Consider the following 23,832-nt stretch of genomic DNA (forward strand, 5'->3'; position numbering starts at 1 on the left):
AATTGGTTTAGATAGAATTTTACCATTTATTGAAGACACAAATGTTTATACTAACGACATGGATGTACATTTTTTATTTTTACATGAATAATTAAATCCTACCTGAGAATTTGATCCTGGTAGGATCCAAAGGTGACTGATAACTTAGTTTTATTTATAGATTTTATTTTATTTTATTTATGTATATGGGTGTGCGAGTGCATGCCACATATGCTCAGGTGCTTGTGGAGGCCAGAAGAGAGTGTCAAAGTCCCTGAAGCTGGAGCCACCCAAGATGGATGGGTAGAGCCAAACTTGGGTCCTCTAGAAGAGCAGTAAGTGTTCAATCACTGAGCCTTCTCTCCAGCCCTTACAGTTTGATTTATAGTCATCAACGCTGAGAGCACTGTTTTGCATAAATACACAGTACAAGTATATTTAGAACTATTTCCAAAATACTTAGCAATTATGTTCCAATTCTAAACCCAAACTCATTTCACAAGTTCTATGACACTCAAGTCAGCATATCAAACAGCACCTTTTGAAATGAAACATTTTGACACACTCCAACCAGAGGAAGATGTACCAGATTGATAGTCACATGCTGAGGATTGACAGAAGAAAAAACACTGGAAGTCTTTGCTTTCCATAGACCATTATGTGCAGTGCTGAAGACTCCGTATGCACTGTAAACACTGTGGTCCTATGACACAGTGGGCTAGAAGCTGAGCCGAGGTCCTCAGGGGTACACGCTGTGCAAAATGCATGTGTGGAGGGTTCAAGGCTGCAGTCAACTTGCACAATGCAACATGGGTAAGCCCTGCCAGAAACACCCATCTCAGACTGAGAGAGAAAAAGAAAAAAAAAAAAAAAAACACAAGAGGCCAGGGGTCATTTGAAAGGTGGAAGAATTTTCTTTTCTGCGGGTTTCATCTAATCTGAAGATGGAGCTCACTGGAAGAAGTGGAGCAGCACGGAAGAGGGAAGGGAAGCGGAATGCCAGAAGTCTAGTCAACCAAGCACACAACCAAGACACCAGCAACAAGAAAAACAAAAACAAAAACAAAAAGAGTCAGTGAAAGATAAAGGTTGTAAACCAAAGGGCAAAGCGCAAGATACTGAGACTGCAGGTCACACTCGTAGGAAGGTACCAATTCCTCCTTTTCCCTAACACCTCCCCCGAGTGAACCTGATTCACCGGACATGTTTTGCGGGCATGTTGCCATGAGGTGAAGCTGAGCAGCAAAGGCCAGAAATTTGAGGCTTATAAATGACTTCTTGCAGGGGCTTCCCCATAGCAAATGCCCGAAATGCAGGATGTTCCTGACTTGTCAAAAGAGGCCAGGATGAAGACATTTGTGAAAAAATGAAGGTGGAGGAGGCGGCAGAGCTGTGTTCTCAGGAGGCAGTTCCCTTTGAAGTGGCCCCTGTACCAGAGGAACAGGTACCTGCCCTGACAGATCCTGCTGTTTTCCAGGAGGAAGTCAGCACCCCTGTTGTGACTATGACTGCCTCTGGGGTGGGGTTGGCGTCTTGGGCCAAAATCGCAGCCAATGCTAAGCGGGTCGAGGCAGTGCAGTTCAGTGCAACACCAGAGACCTATAGGGAAATGTGGTGTGTGGTTCATGGGAGAAGTTTTCCTTCAGACTCATGTGGTTGGGCTCGGCTGCAGTTCCATGCCGGACAAGCCTGGGTACCCGATAAGAAAGGAAAAGTGTTGCACTCTTCCTGCTTCCGGCCTGCACTTTTCCACCCCCACACCTGGAGGACAACATGCTGTGCCCCAAGTGTGTTCAGAGGAACAAGGTCTTAAATAAGAACCTTCAAGGACAAAGTGGGGGGGGGGATCTCTTAGGTTTGGGCTAGCTACTGGCATCACCCCACTCTGGAGTGGTCAACAGAACTGCAGCTGACACTGAGACTGGAAATCCTTTGAAGGTGCCCATCTCACCCAGAAACTGGGATGTTGTTGGCTAAGTACAAGCAGCTTAGAAAAAGAGCCAGTGAGGCCACCAGAATCCAAGAAGACCACCTTTGCTCTTGGGATGACGGAATACTGGGAATGACCTCCTGCTCCTGTGTGAAGATAACAAAGTGTCCCACGTGTTTTGCTGCAAGCAGGTCCTGGGGCAGGATAATGACATCTCCACATTAACAGCTGCTTGTCCTGTCCCCAGCACAGCAGGGTCATAGCCAGTTCCATGGTCAGCTGTAAAGACTTAGACTTAGCTTTGCCTGTAGCCTTCCATGTCCTCTTCCCTGGCTGGTATTATGTTAGTGTTTGGTATGGGGCTTGTTTTATGTTGTAAAATAATACACCAAGTTTGGTTTGAGGGAAAAAAAGAAAAAACATAAATCAGTATTATAATGGTTTAAGCCACTATAACTATGGATCATATAGGTGGTGTTGATATGCTAATAGGGGAATGTTCAAATGAATTCATGGCAAAAAAGGTCATAAATTAAACAAAAGGAACACATTTCTTGAAAAATAGTGCATTACAACTGAAGAAAATAATTGACAAGTTAAAACCTTCCTATCTCTTAGAAGACTGGATTTGCTCTGAGCTTCTCGAGCACTGTGAGGTGAGCAGCTTTACCCTGAACACACTCCCTGGCTCAATCTTCTGGCTGACCACACCCAAACAGAGCCATGTGAGCATAGCCTGAAACTTCTGAGATCATCAGAGCATTAGGAGTCACACCCAAACATGAAGGAGGAATGCACCTCACCTCAGTTATACGCGACAAACCTCATGAACTTTGAACCACCACATGGGAAGGGAAAAAAAAGAGAGGAAAGCTATACTGTGAGATCCTGAAGAAAAAAAAAAGAAAGAAAGAAAGAAAGAAAGAAGAAAGAAAAGAAAAAGACAAAGGAACAACACTCCTTTCCCCCAAACCAACAACAAAACCTTACCACAACTTCTAGGCACACTTTGGGGGAGGTTAAGAGGTCTTAGAAAGACATGGAATGCAGTTGCAAGAAAGACAGAAGTTGTTAAATTGCTATTAACCTAAATTCAACATTTTCCTTATAAGACATTAGTATGGAAATGGAAAGACAAGCTAGATTAGAGTAGATATTTAAATAAGTACATAGAAAAATTCTCAGAAATCAACAAAGCCAAGCTGGGTGTGGGTGGTATGTTGGCTAGTTTTCTGTCAACTTGACAGAAGGTAGAATAATTTTGGAAGAAGGGACATCAGTTGAGGACATGCCCCATCAGATTGGTCTGTGGCACCTTTTCTTGACTGGTGATTATGGTGGCAGTGCACAGCTCACTGTGGGTGGTGCCACCCCTAGGCTGGTAGTCCTGCATACTGTAAGGGAGTTTTTTCCTAAGCCAGTAAGCAGTGTTCCTCTACAACCTCTGCATTAGTTCCTGCCTCTAGGTTCCTGCTCTGACTTCCCTAGGTGATGAAAGTGTAAGATGACAAGTTACTTTAGGTCAGAGTCTCTTATGGCAGGAACAGAAAGCCTAGCTAAAACAGTAGTCCCAGCTCTCAACAGGCATGACTGATGCAAGTTCATGGTCAGCCTGTTCCACACTGAGAATACAGTCCATTTGGGGAGATTTAGCTAGATTCCAGCAAATATTACTACTACTACTACTACTACTACCAACAACAACAACAACAACAACAACCACCATCTCTGGCAAATACTACTACTACTACTACTGATGATGATGATGATGATGATGATGACAATAGTTTGGTTTTTTAAATGGCAAAAAAAAAAAACACCCTTGAGCAGATATAATACAAAAGAAGTCTTTCGTTTTTCTTTTTAAAGATGTTTACCTGCATTATTGAATGGGAAATGGAAATTGATCCACAATCATGCCTTGAGAATAACGACTGTCAATATTGTTAGTGAGGCTGTAGGGAAGGCAGAATTCTCACATTGTTAGTGTCTACAGAGTGAGTTCCAGGACACAGAACCAGAGAAACCTTGTCTCAAAAAACAAAATAAAACAAAATGACCTAAAATTCACAACACAGAACTGACTGGACTGCTCGTTGCCATTGGCGTGGTTACTTTTTGCTAAGCAAACTTCTGCTCCAACTGCCTGTATTGTTCATTCTTTTTTGTTTGTTTATTTGTTTTGTTTTTCGAGACAGGGTCTCTCTGTGTAGCCTTGGCTGTCCTGTACTCGCTTTGTAGACCAGGCTGGCCTCGGACTAACATAGATCAGTCTGCCTCTGTCTCCCAAGTGCTGGGATTAAAGTCGTGCACCACCACACCCAACCCCTAGGGCATCATGACCCCATGACTCCAATATATATTCACCAATAAGAAATGAAAACATGTTGGGCAGTGGTAGCACACACCTTTAATCTCAGCACTCATGAGGCAAAGGAAAGCGGATCTCTGAGTTCAAGGCCAGCCTGGCCTACAGAGTAAGTTCCAGGATAGCCAGAGTTACACAGAGAATCCCATCTTGAAAAACCAAAAAACCAAACCACAACCACCACCAACAACAACAATGAAAATGAAAAACACAGGTCCAGACAATGATTTGTTTACAAATGTCTGATGTACATTTATTCAAAATATTCCCACACTGGAAATAACCCAAATACCCATCAACAGATACACAGATTGGCCAATAGTAGTATATTATTTAGTATAATAAGTACATCATAATAGGAATACCACTTACCAATATAAAGAGACAAAGTTGATAAATACAACAGCACACATGTCAAAACATGTTAAGCTAAAACCAAAACAAAACACTCTCCAAGAACCTAACCTCAACACAAGAGTGTATCTCATCTGATTTGACTTAAATGAAATTCTAGAGCAGACAAAATGAATCCCCAGGGGCAGACTGTATCAGTGGTTACCTGGAATGCACCCAACCGGAGAGGGGAGAGGGGCAGGGGGAGGGGCGGCATTGACTGCAGAGGGAGACAATGCATGCTCTGATGAAGGAAATGTTCTGTCTTGACTGAGAGTGATGGTGGCATTGGTATGCCAAGGCTGAACTGTACAGTTAGGACAGGCACATTTAACTGTCTGAAAGCAAGATACTGCCAGAGCAGGAGACGTGAACCATCAGCCCAGTACCTGTCTTAATAGATTGATGTGTATAAAGTTTCTATTTGTTTCTTTAGCAGCATGTTAGGGGTTCATATTTTCATCTAATGAATGGCTGCGTAAAATTACAATATTCAGATATATATATATCAGATATATATATACAGAGAGAGAGAGAAATGATGGAGGATAACAAAAGCTATGAGATAAGCTAGCTCCATGAGAGGGCACAGATGACTTCAAGTCAAATGACTAACTTCTGATACCACCCCACTGGTAAGTGGTTACTGGTTACCTCGGAATGATAGGATGCTGTCCAGGTACCTGAGCTCAAGTCTGACCTGGGGACTGGATCAAACTTATAAGTCTCTTACCAAATTTAGGAAAATCTCATTATAAAAAAGCAAATGGCTACAAGTTCAGGAGACTTGGATAGGCTCAACTAAGGAGTTAACTGTTAAAGGAGCCAGATTAGAACTTATTTTTAATTTCTATTACACTTAGAATTAATAAAAAACCTTCAACTTGACTTTTAGAGATTTAGGAAGAAAACATTTTTGTCAGGCTCGGACAAAGCAAATATTTACTAAGACAATTTTTTATGAATATTCTTCTTCCTATCCAAACCCTGGCTTGGTGGTAAAGCCTGGGTCATACACTTCCTGTTCTTGCTAAGAAGTTTACTCTATTTGGGGGGAAGACAGGCGTCTAGTTTGTCTCCCGATTTTACTGGTTTATGACATGCTTTTAAAAAGAATGCTACAGCAACAAAAATACTAGTTACTTTACTTCATTAAAGAAAATTCACAGTGAGCAACATCTAGTTTTCGACTTTACTGTAACTCACTCATCTCAGTGTTTTTCACCTGCTAGTGTGAAGGGGAAAGTAGCCTCCTCCACTGCACTGCTACTGAGGGGCTAGCCGAAGACTAAGAACGACCACCACTGGACCCACAAAACAGGAGCCACCATTCTCTGTGCTTGATCTTATTGGGAGAGAGTGGCTCATCCCCTATGAGGTGGGAAAGCAAGGCTGCAAAGGACCGCTGCTGTGACTCCCACTTCCTAACTCCAAGGCTCTTAGCAGCTCCTGAGGTAAAGCTAGAGAGTAACTGCCCAGGAGTCTCTGAAAATGTATTTAGCTATTCTTTATTTCACACACACACACACACAACGCATCTTGATCATATCCACTCTGCCCTTCCCATGTTCTCCCAGACACCCCCATAATGCCTCTCCCAATTTCATACCTCTTTTTTCTTTATGAGCCAGAGTCCAGTTAAAGGTACCCCTAGCCGTTGGGGTGCAGGGCCACCCATCAGCACAAAAGCAACTTAAGAGACTGCACCACTGCAAACTGACTCTCCCTTCCCTTGCAGCTATAAACTGTCAGTAGCTCTCTAGCTAGAAGGACTGTGAGGCCCTATCCACACCCCAGCCATGCTGGAATGCTGACTGGTTGGATTGTGTATAAGTGGCCACAGCTACAGTGCACTCACAAGCACAAAGGCCCCTCATGTCCCCTCATACTGCGGCGTGCTTCCCTGGCCTCTGCTCTCACAATCTTTCTGCCTCCTCCTCCTCCTTTATTTGTCCTGAGCCTTGGGGGCTAGGAGTAATGGAGATGTCCCATTGGGCAGGGTTGCCTTTTCTTGATGTGGTGTCAAACAGTGTGTCTTGAGGACCATTTTGTATCCACGGCACACTTCTAAGCTGGGCTGTCAGATTCATCCAACATTTTAATCAGTCCTTGTCTTAGAGATGCTTATGCATTCAAAATCCAGGGTCCTGAGTGGCTGTATTTCCAAAAAGGAGGAAGCCTAGATCCTAAACACAGAGCCTCTTTACTTCTTGTTTCCACTTCCTCAGAACACTTGATAACATCAACTTAGTAATGAGAAAGGATTCGTCGAGTAAAAGAGATCATTGCAGTGACACTTGTGTCCAGCACAGTCTGACTTTGAGCACCTAGGATGCTCTCAGCTTTTACAACCCACATCACCTCTATGCCTTTAAAGTGACACTAATTTATACAAAGGACGCTCTGCTCTATAACACTTTAGTGGCTAATAGCAGTCATGGTCAGCTTTTATTGGGTTTTGCATAAACAGCCAACAGACTATCTTTATAAAAACATATTTCCTTCTATTGCAAATATAACACTCACCTTTCTTCATGGAAGTGTTTGTGAGGTTTTTGTTTGTTTGTGGGCTTTTTTTATTTCCAGAAGCAATAGGAAGAAAGGGAGGAAATGAAGGATGAGGTTTCAAAGCATATCTCAGGTAGACTTAAGTACTTGGCAATAATTCCCTTAACAACAACAAAAAGTCATCTTGTAACTTAGAAATACATCAAAAGCACAGTGCATCCACTTTATTCAAAAGAGATGTGTCACTTGGGTGCCACAAGCTTATATCTAACATTTTCCAGATTTATGACAGTAGGCTTATTAAACAGTGCTTTTAAATGACACACACCAAGCTGGGAAGTGGTGGTGCACACTTTTAATCCCAGCAGAGGCAGGCAGATCTCTGAGTTCGAGGCCAGCCTGCTCTATAAAAGCGAGTTCCAGGATAGCCAGGGCTACAGAGAAACCCTGTCTTAAAACACTGAAAATAAAAAGATGACACTAATCAAGATCTTCAGTTAAATAATCTCCTATCTGGATTGAATCGTGGAAGAGCTGACATTAAAAAAAAAAATTACCATTTCTTTATTCATTATTAAAATCTGATAATGCCCCAGAGAATAAAGTGCCTATGTATAGGAAGAAAATATAATCTTATTACATCAGCCATTAAGGAAATCATATACATAGTCACTCATTGTATCAGATTGTTCAGGCTGATGTCCCTATTTAATCAAAGCCCTGCAAATTCTCTACCCTTACCGCAGAGCCAGCCACTCCAGGAATGGGCGCCATCTTCACATTAGTATTCCCTGGCTAGTCTCAGTATGGTTAAGCACAATGGATACTTTTTCCTTAACGAGTATGAGTGGATTAAGGCAAAAGGACGCAGAAGAGCTTCTTCAGTAGCTTATTTTCTATCTTACTTAAAGTTGTTGTTGGGCTGTACAGGCTGCAGAGCTGCTGGCTGGAAAGACACAAGTTGTCCCTGGGCCAATTTCTGACATATTAACCATGAAATTACAATCTTGGTGCTCCCAGCATCTTCCCTCAGTTTACCACCAGGACCATTCCTCAGCAAGACACGCAATGCTGACATTCAAATGACACCACTTAATTTGCTATGTATCTTGACTGTGTGTACATTATTTTTTTTACGTAAAATAGTTAATAATTGGGGAATAGTCTACTTATTCTTTGTAAACTCTCCATTGCATACTTTTTTGCTTTTACAGCCATTTTCTGCAAAGCCGTTGGCTGCTTCTTCTGTCATGCTCCTTACAAAACTATGTGGTCCTTTCCCTTCAAAGGAGGAAGGATGTTTAAAAGAGCCTCCAATTCTATCCCACAGTGTGAAATACTGTCCATAGTTATAGTCAAAGAATATGTGGTGGTCTGTGTGGTGAGCTGACCCGTTGATAAATGGCCTTAGGATGTGGGGTACACGGAAATCACCGTCATGGATAGAAATTGTCCAGACATTAACCAGGACATACAACCCCAAGTATACCACCTTGTGTAGTGGGAAGACAAAGGGGTATATATGGTAAGGCAGACTCTGAAGGAAGCCGTCCACAGGGTGAAAAGCGTGGCTTGCAAATGGAGTGGGGATCTTCCACATATGATGAGGTTTATGTATGCGCTGAGGAAGAAAGGAATACAGTTAGAGCCTTGGGCGCCACCTCAGGCGACAGCAAACTGAGTTTCTTCTCTCCTGGTGCAGACATGACCTGATTGGAATTGGCAAAGTCACTCCTTCTCTGTCCCCAAGGTTGAAACTGTAAGACAGTCCCTCCAGACCCACAAAGAAAAATAGAAATAAAATGTACGCAGGGCCTACAATCAGCCCTGGGGTATTTAATACAAGCAAGAGGAACACTCAGAATCTCGAGTACAATATTGTAATACCGAAATGTGTGACATCTCCACCTTCCCTCCTCTTTAAACAACTCTACCTTGTAGGCCAGTCTATGGTGCAGGCCCCTGTGGATCCAGTAGATCAGCATGTCCGTGAAAAAGAGGAAGGACATCACGCTAATGGCGAGATGGATCCAGCCTAAAAGACATCATGCAGAACAGGAGTCTGAGTTTGGCTGCAGAGTTAGTGTTCCCTCCACGTGTCCATACAAATGCAGAAGGGGATGCTAACCTCACACACCATCAGCACACTGTAGGCTCAGCTCCCTTCACTGCCCAGAACGGCCCACTTTCCTGCCCCTTACCTAATAACTTGAAACCTTCTACCTGTCACTAATTTTGTAATTGTTAATTAAAATTTAGCTGCTATGCAAAACCATAAAAATTGCCCATACAGTATATTTCCTTTTTATGATTAAAATTATTGCTTGTCTTGTTTTCCAAGGCAGGGTTTCTCTGTGTAGCCCTGGTTGTCCTAGAACTAACTCTGTAGAGACCAGGGTGGACTCAAACTCAGAGCGCTGCCTGCCTCTGCCTCCCGGGGGCTGAGCTTAAAGGAGTGAGCCACCAAACCTAGCTAGTAACTTGACTATTTTTAATTATGTGTGTGCACGTGAAGGCCAGAGGCTCTGGTGCCTCTGTGGCTGGAATCACTAACAGTTGTAAGGCACTTGATGCGGGTGCTGGGAACTGAACTTGGGTCCTCTTAACTGCTGAGTCATTGTTCTTAATTAAACTACAAAAGGTGCCCACGGGACAGGGCAATCCCACTGTTTTCCTTTATATTAGCACTCCTAAATGGATCCTGTGCATTACCTCCTTGCCTGGGGCTTAATTTCCCACTCAATACCTTCACTCCATAAATGCACCCCATAATCAGCCCCTTTCCAGCCTCATCCTCCTGGGACTGCTCAACCAAGCTGATGTACTCCACCTCCCCCAGGGCCTGCAGCCTCTTACCTCTGACCTGGCTCACACCGCCCCATGTATCTACAGTGCCCTCCCCTGATGTTTCTCATTCTCTCATTCCCATACTGAGGTTCTGTCTCAGGACAAACAAAACAAACAAATGAGAGGTAAAGAGTAGTTCTGAAGATGGAATTTGAGGTAGCCCTCTGGCCTACTGTGTACAAGAACACATATGAACAAACACACACACACACACACACACACACACACACACACACACACACACAAATAAAGTACAAACAACAGAAAGGGGGAGGGACAGGAAGAGAGAAGCCACACTAACATGTATTTAGACCCTCCCAGCATCTACTCACCATTTGGAAAGTCTCCTATGTCATCGTAGAGTTTGCTGTAACCCCTCAACTCCAACAAGAACAGTGAAACAGTGGGGATACTAATCCACGGCAAAGCCTTGACAGTGTACGTGATCTCTCGAGAGACTTGATTCTAAAGATAAAAGTTCCAGTTATTTAAAATTCACAAAATCCGTTCACCTAAACCGTCACAGAGTTGACTGGGATGGATTTTTAGATATTCTGTTTATACTTAGGCTCTGGCTCATGTCAGACAAGAATTCCACCACTAACCTATGTCCTTACCCCTCTTTTCCTTGGATTTTATTTTACATTTTACTTTTAATTATCTGTACGTGTGTGTGTGTGTGTGTGTGTGTGTGTGTGTGTGTGTGTGTAGATATGTGCAAGTGAGTGCAACGTCTGTGGAGGTAGGCCAGCAGACCCTAGGGAGCTGGTGTTTCAGGCAGTTGAGCTGTCAACATGGGTGCTATGTACCAAACTCGGGTCCTCTGCAGAAGCAATATGCACTCTTAACTGCTGATTCCACTGAATTCTCTTTTATACTAAATGGCTTACTTCCAAATTTTTCCTGTGAAGATTTTAACGCACGGGAAAGTGTAAGAAAAACATTCCTTGATGCCAACCAAAGGGAGCAAGTACCGTCCTCTCTGAATTCTCTTCTACACCAAATCTATATGACTTGCCATTTGTGGCATAATATTTAAATGAATTTCCTTCCCTGGCTCCTCTCAGTTCAGGGACTATATGACAAATACCAGTAATGGTCACAGAAAATTATGAACAAGTCTTAACTGCTGAAAAAGGAATCCCCAGCTCAGCCACAGAAAAATGCACACGGTAAAAACACCTTTCCGCTTGCAAAAGCCAGAGAGTAAAATATTCACTTAAGCACAATAATTACCCTACATACATTTATTCATCAATATCAGCAAAGTCATTCTCATCCAAGGACCTGGTGAAGTAAGATTCCAGGCTAACAGAAAGCAATGAGACCTACTTATTATTTAGAATACAAGAAAGAAAGAGGTGGTTAACGCTTATAAAAATATCCAGCCCATTCAGGGAGTTGTTTTCAAACATTATTTACATAAAACCAGCTTAACTGACTGGACTAACTCACAAATATATCATTACTTTTATGGTAACAGGAGCTAGAAAAAAAATCTCTTACCTTTAAAAACTGTGGATGTTTCATTAAGGAATGATCATAGATAAAATAGTAGCTGAGGGTCGCACAGAAGAAGTAGAGGATATAAGCGCCCAGGTTCGTGACAATCAAGAGACTAACAGTTTGTCGGACAATGTTGTCCTCGGGCCATGTGGCTGGATACACGTACGGGGTAAAGACGTAGTAATCGGCCACGCTGAGAACCAGGTCCATCGCAGCACCTGCAGGACAAGTGTGTGACAATTCACACCTCTCGTCTCTACAACTTTTCAAAAAAAAAGCTGTACGTACAGTTCCCAGACTAAAAACAATCTCATGTAGCTATCAGCCTCATCTTTGGCAGCAAAGGGAGTATTGATACACACCATTCCTAATCTGGCCTCTTCATATTATAAACAGTGTTGAAATTAGGCATTAATCACACGGCAGGGTCCGGATGCCAAGTGATGAAGCAACACAGTGCAAGATGCCTTTGAAAGGATTTCTTCTCCCCCGTTCACCATCCTAGGTTTTAGCTTAAGCACTAGTTATCATCACAAACACCTTCTGTGATTTTCACGAGGGGGTTCACAACATAGCCACCCACGCTGTCACACTATCCACACACACACATTCTAATAACCTTCCAGCAGTTTCCCAATCGCGCCACCAGAAGCAACATGATCAGTGTTTAGCATTTCTTCAAGAGTAGCCTCCTAAGTTACTCACGGCTTGACGAGGGTAAGTTTCACTGTCTTTTCAGTGCTAGGAAATCCTTAAGTTGGGCTGGGGAGATAGTTTGGTCAACTGTGTGCTCCCCTTGCAAATGCGAGGACCTGAGTTTGGATTCCCCAGAGGCCAAGTGATGAGCAGGCCATGGCGGCTTGCATCTAAATAAGTCCATCAATGGCAAGACGGGAAGGAGAGACAAGAGGGCCCTGGGGCATCTTGGTCAGCTGGCTCAGCTATGCTGTGAACCCTTGTGCAGAGTTTTAGGCCAATGAAAGGCTCTATGTCATACAAAAAATGGAAAGTGGCCAAGGACAGTAACCGAAGTTGTCCGCCAACCTTCCCATGCACACAGACACATGCACACACACATACACACAAATACACGTAGGAAGAAAAATCTTCCAATTACCTGCTGGCTTACCACCACTGTCTATTCACATAATAAAGCTTTCTTTAAAAAAGATTTTTAAAATTTTATTTTATACGTACGTCAGTAAGTCTGAATACATGACACATGAACGCAGGTGCCTGCGGGGGCTAGATATTGATTCCCCTCAAGCTGGAGTTACAGAGGCTGTTGTAAGTTGCCTGGTACGAACAATGGGAACTGAACTTGAGTCCTCTGCAAGTGTTCTTAACTATTGAGGCATCTCCCCAGCCCTAGCAAACATTTATTAATGCTGACCTGCCAATACCATTTTATGCAATAAGTCATTCTGAGAATAGATCTTTATGGCAGATAGAAACACTTGCTTTTCTTTCTTTCTTTCTTTCTTTCTTTCTTTCTTTCTTTCTTTCTAAACACTTGCTATTCTAAGCATGGCACTCCTTGGTGAGAAGGTTGTCTTATAGTTACAGTGGGGGGAAATGAAAATGCTGTAAACATTCTTTGGAGCATGAAGTTAAGAACATACAAAAGACTTGTCTAGGCGTAGGGAAATTTCCAAGTATCTTCTGCTAGACGTTCAGATATTTTCCACTGTCCCACTGTCTTCCTTCCTAACCCCTTCCCTCTCCATGCTGCTACTAGCGTACTTCTGTCTATTAATAAGCATGAACGCGCATGCATGTATGCCATCTGGTTTCAGGATCAATGCAGCCACTGGTGATACCTGTTTTCTTTTTTATTGTCACGCCCATCTTATCAAACATGGCTAGTATTCTATTTTTCTCTCCTAGGCAATATTTTGGTCCTCACTGCCAGTTAAACTTCAACAATATGTCTTGCTAGTCCATAAGTCATGTACGGTCTTAGACCCTATATCGTCTCTTTCATTAGGATGTGGCAGAAACATGTCACATACCAACACCACCCTCAATACTGTCCTGTGCAGTTCTGACTTCAGTTCCGTCCTTACTGCCACCTGTGGGCTGTCTTCAGCTACTCTGACCTTTTCACATGGAAGTAAGTCAAAAGTTAACAAAAGACCAAAAGAGTGAAACACTTCCAGAAGGCACAGGCAGGAGTACCTGGTATGTGACCCAAGAAACAAAGGGTGTGTCTTCCAGTCACTCGGAGCCAGGCACTGTCATCAGATGAGTCCGAGCACTGAGCCTGTGGGAAAAACAAAACAACAGTTTGGTTCTCAGGCTTCCAGGCTTTGAGACAACTGCTCTTGTGTTAAGTGAACGTTTACAGGCATGACAGTTTCAGGGAGAAACGGCATGGTGACCTGGTGCAGGTTGTTCAACTGCTCTCTATAGGTGCTGAACTGCTTTGTGTGCCTCAGGCGATGGAGGGCAGTGACCGTTTCTCCACAACCCCTGGGGTATCTTCAACTCAACAGGAAAGAAAAGGCATCTTGGTGCATAGTTAATTCACATTTACCTTGAGTGATATTGAACACAACGTCATATATTTGTACTAAATTACCCTTTTCCTGTGAATGGTCTGTATCTTTATCCTTTGCTCACTTATGCCAGGGATTTTTTTGAGTTTCTTCGTTTAAAAAAAAAATCTTTCCTACCTCTCACCGTCTCCCTCCAGACCCATTACTCAAGCCACCCCACCCCACCCCCACCCCACCCCCACCCCGCCCCCACCCCACCCCCACCCCGCCCCCACCCCACCCCCACAGCTTTCCTAGTAGCCTTGCAGCACCAACCCCAGCTTGGAGCTTATTGCTAAGGTGCTTAGCCCTTTGCTTGGGGGATGAATCATAAAGATTTTCTCTTATTTCACCATAAAAAAAATTTACATTAAGTGTTAGGTGTTTATTTCTCCATCTTAAATGCTACTGATAATTCAGTAAACAATTTAACCGGTATCAAGTGCTATGATAAACACCCACATGTTCATATAATTTTGTACCTAATTCTAAGGATTAAACCCCTTAAAGTCAGAGAGGCCCTGTGGATTCCAAGTTATCTAGGCATTATTGTTTGAAACGGAAGTTTACATTAAATCTTATACTGCCATTGCAGGAAAAAAAATTTTTTTAAACCATAGTTATCAATTAAATAGGCCTGGAGTGTGGTTCAGTGATATTCCTCTGGCCTAGCATGTCCAAAGCCTTGGTTCCCTTCTCCAGCATCAAATAGATAAGTAAATAAATACAGTATTATATTTAAATGACTTAAAACTACTATATTTTCTTAACTGAAGAAAAAGCATGGAAACATAAAAAAAGCTAGCATTTATATATTAAAGAAAATCTACATATTACTTTAAGCCCCTCAGTCCACCCCTTTCCTTAGGCTATTGGCTATATGGTTTGGAACTTGAGCTGTTATGTTCCCTGCACATCTCAACTGGCCTTTACACATTTGTAGAAGTAATGGAGTTGGTTCTCTCATCTAATTCTCACAAGTCTATAATAACGTGTGTACTTGTATAACCTTAATATATTGGGCAGTGAAGGCAGGAATAGTTTAAATAACTTTGTTCTGTAAGGAATAGTCAAAGTGATATAAAGCCCAGTGCTTGTTTCTTCTACAGAATTACTTCTCTAGAGACACATACAGATACGGAATTCTGAGTTCTTCACACTAATTATATAGTACAGTAAGAGAGCAAGGGTCAGAAGGCGAGCACATTTTAACAAAACTGATGATAAATACTCAGCTAACACACAAAGTGTTCAAGTAACTTCTCCTTCGAGTTTACTCGGCAATAAAGCAGGGGTGCCAGTATCTGAGACTTTTTAGAAACGATGCTTAAAGTAAGTCGCCGCTTGCAGTCTTCAAAAGGGCAGGGAGCGCCGGCACACCACCCTAGGTCGCAGTAAACTGTCAGGACACTGGTTCTCAACTTGGCGCCTTCTCCAGGAGAAGACCATCGCAAAGCAAAGTATCAGCGTTGTCCATCTCCCCTTGGATGTGGGATCCACAGCAGGTAACCTCCAGCACTGGCGGGGACCCAGCTCTCCCGGGCCGGTGTCCTTCCCTGTCCTGCCAATGCCCTACCTTCATCGCAGGCCCCTGGGCCCGAGGTGTCCACCAGGCCACTACCCCATGCCACCTGAGCTCTTATTGGGACGGTCACACCTCTGCCGAGGATAACATACATCTGAGGGATGTCAGGCACCTGCGGATCCCACGCGATCGCCTGCAGGTCTTACCACTCGCGGCTGCCCAGCTACCGGCGCATACAACCTACCTGGCAAGCGCGGAGTAGCTCCCAGCGAGGCCGCTATTCCGTCTCCGGGAACCCGGAGCTGGATGCACGTCAGGGCCCCGCCCACATGCAGACAGCCCGCCAATCAGCGGCCTGCGCCATAAGCTGATATGTCGGCAGATCGCGCGACTTGGTTAGGCACGACCTCCGCGGTCACGTGGTCACCTGCGTGAGCCCCGCCCCCTGCACACTTTGAGGAGATGCTGCCTAGCTGGAGTGCAAAATGACACTCGGTCTGCAGGAAAAATCAAGCCGTTTCTTTTGACGTTAATGGCAGTCATTCGTCCCATTCATGTGGCTCAAACATTCAACAATCTGCAGGATTGTTTTGTTGTTGTTGTTGTTTGCTTGTTTTGTTTTTCATCTTCCTGGAGGAAGCCCTTTTATGCAGCATTAAAATCCGTAAATTGAAAAATATGTGTATCATAGTAAAAAAAAAAAATGAAAAAAAGCAAATATTGAGAGCGATTTAAAAAAGAAAAGAGAAAAAAAAACGTTATGATCTGGTCAAATCCATTTATGTAGTTGTTTAAATATTGACAAGACTAATATATAGATGAGAAAAAGCAAATGTATTTAAAGTTCAAATTGGCTAATTATGACTCAGGAACCTAGACAGCAGCGCATTCTATAAAATGCAAGAGCTCCCCAAAGGTGAGTGGTAGCGATTTGGCTATATGAGCCAAAAGAAACAAACCTAAGAAGAAAGGGCCCAAAAGATGAGCGCTTCAAAATTGCATTCAGAGAGGACTTAGCTGTCCTGTTTCTGCAACAGGGCCCTCTGAGCGGTTGCTGGCTTTGTGCTATTGTTGCTGTTTATTTGTTTAGTTTTGGGGGTTTTTTTTTTTCCTTTGGTTTGGTTTGTTTTGGTTTTTGTTTGTTTGTTTTTGTTTGTTTGTTTTGGTTTTTCGAGGCTAGGTTTCTCTGTGTAGCCTTGGCTGTTCTAGACTCACGTTGTAGACCAGACTGGCCTTGAACTCACAGTGATCCGCCTGCTTCTGCCTCCCAAGTGCTGGGATTAAAGGCATATACCACCACGCTGGGCTCCTTGTTGTTTTTTTGTTTGTTTGTTTTTTGTTTTTGTTTTTTGGAAGGAGTGGGGGTATTTCAGAAGCCAGTTGGTTAAGTGGTATTGAGTATGAGAGACTCCATTCTGGCTGGGTCTGCTCTCCTAGAGTTCTTAGCCAAGAGCCTATTTCAAAATAATGAACAAGTGTATTTGCCAGGGTTCTCCAGAGGAACAGAACGGATAGATGAATACAAACGTAAGAGTTTATGAAACCATCTTATATTAAAATAATAACAGTTGTCTCCCACCTGAGGGGCTAAGACTTAGTTGTTTCATCCCCAGGCTGGTTACCTTGTCAGCCAAGAGTACTCCTACCCTAGCTCTCATTTCGGGAAACTGAGCAGTCCACTAGGCTGGGTGCCTCAGCAGTCTACCATTACAAAAACAAAAACAAAAACAAAACAAAACAAAACAAAAAAAAAAAAACCTGGAAGGGTCCTGGAGAGTCCCAGGTCCTCAGTCAACAATCAACAATGGAAGCCTGGAAATACTGGTTTTGGTATCAACAAAAGAATCTGCTGCGGCAGCAAGGTCAGAGTCGAGGAGAAGATGGCAGGCAAGCTAAACGTAAACAGTTTTCCTTCTGCCCTGCTCCCCCCACCACCACTTTTGTTTTTGTTTTTTGAGACAGGGTTTCTCTGAGTAGCCCTGGCTGTCCTGGACTCTCTCTGTAGAGCAGGCTGGCCTTGAACTAACTCATAGAGATCCACCTGCCTCTGCCTCCTGAGTGCTGGGATTAAAGGTGTGCACTACCACACCCCGCTCCTGCCCTCCTTCTAAATCGGGGCAGAAATGCTGCCCACATTTAAGGTAGCTTCTTTGATATCGATTAAGACACTCAGGACAATGAGGCTCCCACCTCAGATGATACTAACTGGTGGCAAGTTGTCATCAGAACAAGTCAGCACGTGAAGATAAAGCAAAGCTGTGCAGGATTCGACAGGGGTGTGTGAGTTCCAGAGGTGTGCTTTGGTACGAGAGATTAGGTTTTGCTTTGTTGCACTGGGTCTGGTACATCAACTTTCCCCCGGGGCTTCAACTATAGTGGGTCCTAAACTCTCATCTCCCATTCCCAACATCAACACTATGTGGGCAATTACTAGAAATGTAAATGTGTGCGATTATGCTTCAACTTTAAAGGAAAAGCAACCTGGTGACTTCCATTCTGATCCTCCTATAAATGAGCTGTCACCCCTACACCCAGAGGACCCTTCCCTCTGTTTATAGAATAAAGTGATGTCCGTGCTAGAATGCGAATGAAAAGGCCAATTCAATTTCTAAGCGCATCTTGTCATTTTTCTCATCTGACATTCCTGGGACGGTTAACCTTGGTTGTCAATGTTTGGAATAACAAACACATAAGAGGGGACTGGTTAAGAGCACTGACTGCTCTTCTAGAGGACCCAGGTTCATGTATCAGCATCCACATGCCAGCTCACAAACATACGTAACTCTGGTTTCTGGCCTCTGCAGGCACCAGACAAACCCACAGTGCATAGACGTAAGTATATAAAGGTTACACACACACACAACACACACACACACACACACTACAATTTTTTTAAAATCCTAAGAGATTAGTAAGGCATACAGCATTGTGTAGTTGTGAGGGCATTTCTATCAAATCATTGAGGATCTGACTTAATAATGGCATCATCCATTGATGATTTAAGATTTCAGCCGGGTGTGGTGGCGCACACCTTTAATCCCAGCACTCGGGAGGCAGAGGCAGGCGGATCGCTGTGAGTTCGAGGCCAGCCTGGTCTACAGAGCGAGTCCAGGACAGCCAAGGCTACACAGAGAAACCCTGTCTCAAAAGACTCCCCCCCCCTCCAAAAAAAAAAAAGATTTCAGGACTATTGGGAGATAGTATGGCAGGGGAGTGTAGGGACTGGTTGGAGGAAGGTCACGGGTGATGGAAGCCTTGCCCTGACTTCCTTCCTGCATCCCTTTCTCTGCTTTCTGACCACTTCCTCCTCACCGTGATAGACAGACACCTCTGAAAACTGTGAGCCAAAGTAAAGATTTCACATGCTCAGCTAATTGTGTAAACTATCGTGTCCCAACAACTCAAAATCTGACTAATATAATCACCTTTGGTTGACTGCGTTGCACATTTAAAAAAAAAAAATAAACTTTTCATGAACAACTGGGAAATGTGACCTGGCCCCCTCTGGTTTAGAAGAGGCACAACTCTTCCTAACTTCCCAGCCTTGCTAAGTTGTTGTGCTGTTTCCCTCATAACAGTAGTCATTGGATCATGTACCTTCTGACCTAGCATCTTGGTCATCTTGCTGATTTGATGCTGCAAACTCAAGGCTAGCTGGCCTGTGAGTTTTTTAATCCCCAACATGCACATAAAACGTTAGGCATGTTGGTACACAATTGTAATCCCATCTCCAGGGAAATGGAGACAGGAAGATCTCTGGGGGTTTTCTGTCTAGTCAGCCTAGACTAATTACTGAGTCTCAGGTTAGTGAGAGACCCTGTCTCACAAAGTAAGGTGGGTGATTATAAGAAAAATGACATCTGAACTTGACCATTGGCCCCCTTTTGCACACAAGAAAGAAATCGTACAGGGGTTTAAACACCAGAAAGGAGACTCATTGGACAGTTATTTTAAAAGCTATCTTGCACAATTTGTCTAGAGAGAATAGGAAAATGAAGTTATGGTTTGAATATGGTTTGCACCCCCAAAGGCCCATGTGTTAAGATCTTGGTCCCTAATGTGCTTCTAGGAGGTGTTGTGAACTTGAGGAAGTGGTGGTCCTTAAGTCCTTGGAGACCTATATATATTTGAGGAGGGAATATATATATTTAAAGGGGATTTATTAGAGAGGCTTACAGGCTGTGGTCTGGATCCAATGGCTGTCTCAGCAGTCCCCATCTGGTGCTGGGATCCTAGAGGACTCCTAGAGAGCTGCTGGTCTTCAGTCTACACTGAAGGAATGCCGCACAGCTAAATGAACTTGCTATGGAGAGTAAGGGAAGGCAGGAGGACAGTAAAGCTTCTTCCACGTCCTTGTATGTGGGCTGCCACCAGATGGGGTAGCTGAGACTTAAGAGTATTTCTTCTCTCCCCGAAGACTCCACTTGAGAAGTCTCTCACAGGTGTGACCAGCTATATGGGTTTCAGCTAATTCCAGATGCTGTCAAGTTGCCAACCGCGATGAGCCTACACATCATCCTGGAAGGGAGCTATGAAACCCTGGCCCACTCTCCCCACATCCTCTCTGCCTTCTATACCCTGGTATAAGCTGTTTATGCCACACGTGCTCACCACCATCGTCCACTGGCACCATCACCACAGGACCAGAGCTTCAGGACATCTATTTAGGGCTGGATCTCTGCACTCCCTCAGAACCACGTGCTACACAACTATATTCTCTTTATCACGTATTCACATACACATAAACACACATATACACATACAACATACATACACATACACACAAGCACATACACATATAAACACACATACACACACATGCACACAAACATACTTGCAGAAAGATACACAAACATACACACGATTAAAAAATAAAATAAATATTAACAAATAAAGAACATCACTATTAAGAAGACCTTAACAGTGGGACAGCTGGGACAGCTTCAAAGAGCAGAACGCTGATGGCTTTGTGAATAGTGAAAGCCATGCTGGCAGCATTTCAGGCGGAAACGAGGATTGTTTGTGGAACCAGCGAGAAGGCTCTCCTAGCAACACCGTGACAAAGAGCTTACGCACACCGGGGCTGTTTATGAATGGCTAAGCTTAAAGGTGATGAACTGGTTTACCTGACAGATATAGAGTTTTGTCTCTGTTTTTTTTTTTCATTTTTTCTTAGTTCTTTGATAACTTTGTACAATATATTTTGATCATATTCACTTGTCCCCAACTCTTCCCACATCTGTTTCCCCTTCCCAACCTACTCAACTCTGTCCTCTTCACCTCCACCTCAAACCCACCAAGTTCATTTTGTGCTGCCCATATACTCTTGGAGGTGTGGCTGTGGGTGTGGGGCAGGCGAACCATCCATCTGGTGAACTGGCCTGGAGGAAAAGTGAGTGCTGAGATGTGTCCAAACCCTGAAAATCTCATCTTGAGACCAACAGAAGTAAGGATCCCTCCCTCCCTGTTCTGGGCCTGGGCCTGTAATGACCCAGTGCACCTTGTCTTGTGACCCCCACCACCACCTCCACCCCCCTTGAGGTAGTCAAGTAGCCTGGTGGCAAGGTTTGTTTCCTCATAAGGACATGCCCAGCTAGCACCTGGAATTTCTCTCCAGGCAAATGAAGCATTCCCAGCACCTCTGTGCCAGCCAATGATGTTCAATCACCCAAAAACCTCTACCTTACTTCCCCAAGGTTTATATGGCCCTCCTCACCACCCAATCAAGAGAGCTGTATCACTGGAAGAGCTGCATTTAACTCACCTGCCTGGCTAAGCTCTATTGCTTTGGGTCCAGCATCTGCACGCGTTGGGATCTACACACCCCGAAGGGAAGAAGCAGGACCTGGGATCCAGAGCAACATGTGTGTAAAGGGTGTTCTACCTTCCAGGGGATGCACCCTCAAAAATATCTGATTCTCCTTCTCCCGGCAACTACTAATTGCTCGGAACTCCTTAGATGTGGTGGGACTTCATGCCCACCTCCCCTCCCCAGGCTGGGATTTTGTCTGGCTTGAGCTCATGCAGGCTTTCTGCATGCTGTCTAACTGCTGTGAATTCATATGTGCCACTCCTGTGCTATGTCCAAAAAGCATTACTTTCTAATACCCTAACCCACCACATCTGGTCCTTATCATCTTCTTGCCTTCTCTTCAGCAGTGATCCTTGAGCCTTGGGAGGAGGAGATGTGATTGATATACATGGCTCATTTAGGACTCAACCCTATTCCATCTCTTCTTCCCCGCCTCTTGACCTGTTGTGGGCTTGGATGTTAGTCATTACCTATTGCAAAGGGAAGCTTTTCTAACGAAGGTTGGCAGATTCTAGAACCTAGGTCCATGCCACATATCTTGCAGAGAATTTAGGACACGAAAACAAAGAAATTACTAGCCGCTTGCGGATACATCTACAGTGATGTTAGAAAGATTAGAAAGACCAGTAAATAGTTTAGCAAAAAAAAAAAAAAATGTAAAGATGTGAGCAAGGAGTTGAATTGCTAAATCCTTAGCAATTGTGCTGGCTAGTCTTAGGTTAACTTGACGCATCAAGAGAATAGGAAAGATGCCTCAAGAGCGCCCTACAAATCAACAAAGCAGCAGCAGACACCCCAAAAAGTGCTTAGTATAGTAACACAGACATGTTTCAAAGATTCATTTGGAAAAAGAGCCCCAGGGAACCCCTGTGGGCCCTCAGGCTTCCGTTTCTTATGTTTAGCAATAGCCATGGACCACACATGGGGCCAGGAATGGCTTGTCCCAGCAGCAGACTTCGGTGAGTCTACACAATATTAGCTTTATGTCTGTGGCAGACTTCAAAAGTTTACACAGTCGTGGTCATTTCCAGGAAGATTTCAAAAACTCTACAAGGTCAGGCAATGAGTGGCAGAGCTGAAGTTCCTGCAGATAGTCCCTGGGTGAGTGTTGTACAGTAGATTGGTGGGGGAGCTGAGTGATGGCTGCAGTATCACAGAGACAGGGGGCAGATTTTACCAGGACAGTGCTAGAGATGGGTTGCAGAAAGAGAACTCAGGTGAAGAGGGAATGAGCCAGAAAATGAGAAGAAGCCAGAAGATTAGAGAAGATTACTGAGTTAGTTTGAGGCCGAGCAGAGCAATCCCAGGTCCAAGAGATAAACCAGATTAAATAAATCTGGTTTGAGCCAGTACAGCTGAACCAGCCAGCTCAGAGCTCAGAAAGCACAAGTAAGGATGAGCTTATTAAGGAATAAGTCTCAGAGGCTAAAACATACTAGGCCTGGATTAGATTTACGGAAGCTAGAAGCTTCTAGGACTAGGCCTTGGTTAGCGGGAGGCACTTAGGCTCCCACATAACAATTGAGCCAGGAGAGGAAATTTATTTTTACACCCTCGTGAAAGAGTCATTTGATCCCCAAAAGGGTCACAACCCAGAGGTTGAAAACTGCTGCTTAAGAGAGTTTTTTTAGTTTGTTGTTTGTTTTGGTGACAGCTGAACAACAGTGTATTTTAGAGATTAGCTCCTTATCAGATAGATGATTTGAAGGTGGGAGGGAACAGATGGACAGAATTGGATTGGATTGGAGGGTAGACTGGATCCAAACACATTGTACACATATACAAAGTTACCCTGTCTGTTTGGGTGGTATATCAGTTGGAACCAGGTTAACACTTGCGGTCAGCCATGTTGGTTACCAAACTTGAAATGATGCCTAATGAATTTGTGTGAGTGGCATTATCAGTCTGGAAGATAGCAACCTGGGTGGTTTCCACAAAGCTCTTTCTAGTTTCTGAGAACATATTTTTTTTTTTTGCCTCCTCCGGCACAATTTGGTGAATAGCAAAGTGGACCCTGAGTCACAAATCAGAAAGAATTTCTGGTCATATAAAAGAGTCATATGGAAACATGCTACTATAGAACCTTCCTGAAATATATACACGGTCATATATAAAAAGCATTTGCATGGGATCAACCTGATCTTTATAAAATATGTGTAGTTCTGTGGCAGGTGGTGGTGGCAGGCAGGCTCCCAGCTTGGTCCCTGCAGAGCAGCCCATTTCTTGCCTCCAGACAGGAACTGGGCCCAACTGGGTCTCTGCAGATTGGTCCGGTCGCTTCTTGCCTCCAGGTGGGAACAAATGGACCTCGATATTAAAAGTTCCTTCCCTTTCTTTGGAGGCAGTTAGAGCACTTTCAGGATAGGTGGTTGGCTTAAGCACAAAACCAGGTTCCCAGCCTCTCTTGGGGGGCAGGGTGTAGAAGGG

The 23,832-nt window shown here is 43.8% G+C and overlaps 1 protein-coding gene and 1 pseudogene across 2 annotated transcripts; one reads left to right on the forward strand and one right to left on the reverse strand.

Moving 5' to 3' along the window:
• The first annotated feature begins 916 nt into the window (after positions 1 to 916).
• LOC311597733 (developmental pluripotency-associated protein 4-like) lies at positions 917 to 4,119 on the forward strand (annotated as a pseudogene). The gene has a single exon. The product of its transcript is annotated as a developmental pluripotency-associated protein 4-like (transcript).
• Positions 4,120 to 4,504: 385 nt separating this feature from the next.
• SC5D (sterol-C5-desaturase) lies at positions 4,505 to 15,912 on the reverse strand. Its single transcript, XM_084782515.1, has 6 exons — positions 15,838 to 15,912; positions 13,710 to 13,794; positions 11,532 to 11,749; positions 10,358 to 10,490; positions 9,113 to 9,213; positions 4,505 to 8,799 (listed from the first exon to the last, which is right to left on the reverse strand). Exons 3-6 carry the CDS (start codon positions 11,739 to 11,741, stop codon positions 8,344 to 8,346), a joined length of 900 nt encoding a protein of 299 aa, XP_084638641.1. The 5' UTR covers positions 11,742 to 11,749; positions 13,710 to 13,794; positions 15,838 to 15,912; the 3' UTR covers positions 4,505 to 8,343.
• Between the last annotated feature and the right edge of the window lie 7,920 nt (positions 15,913 to 23,832).

The sequence above is a fragment of the Acomys minous genome (genome assembly GCF_964271855.1).
Source record: "Acomys minous genome assembly, chromosome: 5".
Taxonomy (NCBI): domain Eukaryota; kingdom Metazoa; phylum Chordata; class Mammalia; order Rodentia; family Muridae; genus Acomys; species Acomys minous.

Excerpts from the sequence above, each read along its gene's own strand:
- SC5D (XM_084782515.1), bottom strand. The coding sequence starts at position 11,741 with ATGGACCTGGTTCTCAGCGTGGCCGATTACTACGTCTTTACCCCGTAC. Across the intron at positions 10,491-11,531 it reads AACATCCACAGTTTTTAAAG|AATCAAGTCTCTCGAGAGAT; the intron begins GTAAGAGATTTT and ends TTTTATCTTTAG. Across the intron at positions 8,800-9,112 it reads ACCATAGACTGGCCTACAAG|CGCATACATAAACCTCATCA; the intron begins GTAGAGTTGTTT and ends TTTCTTCCTCAG.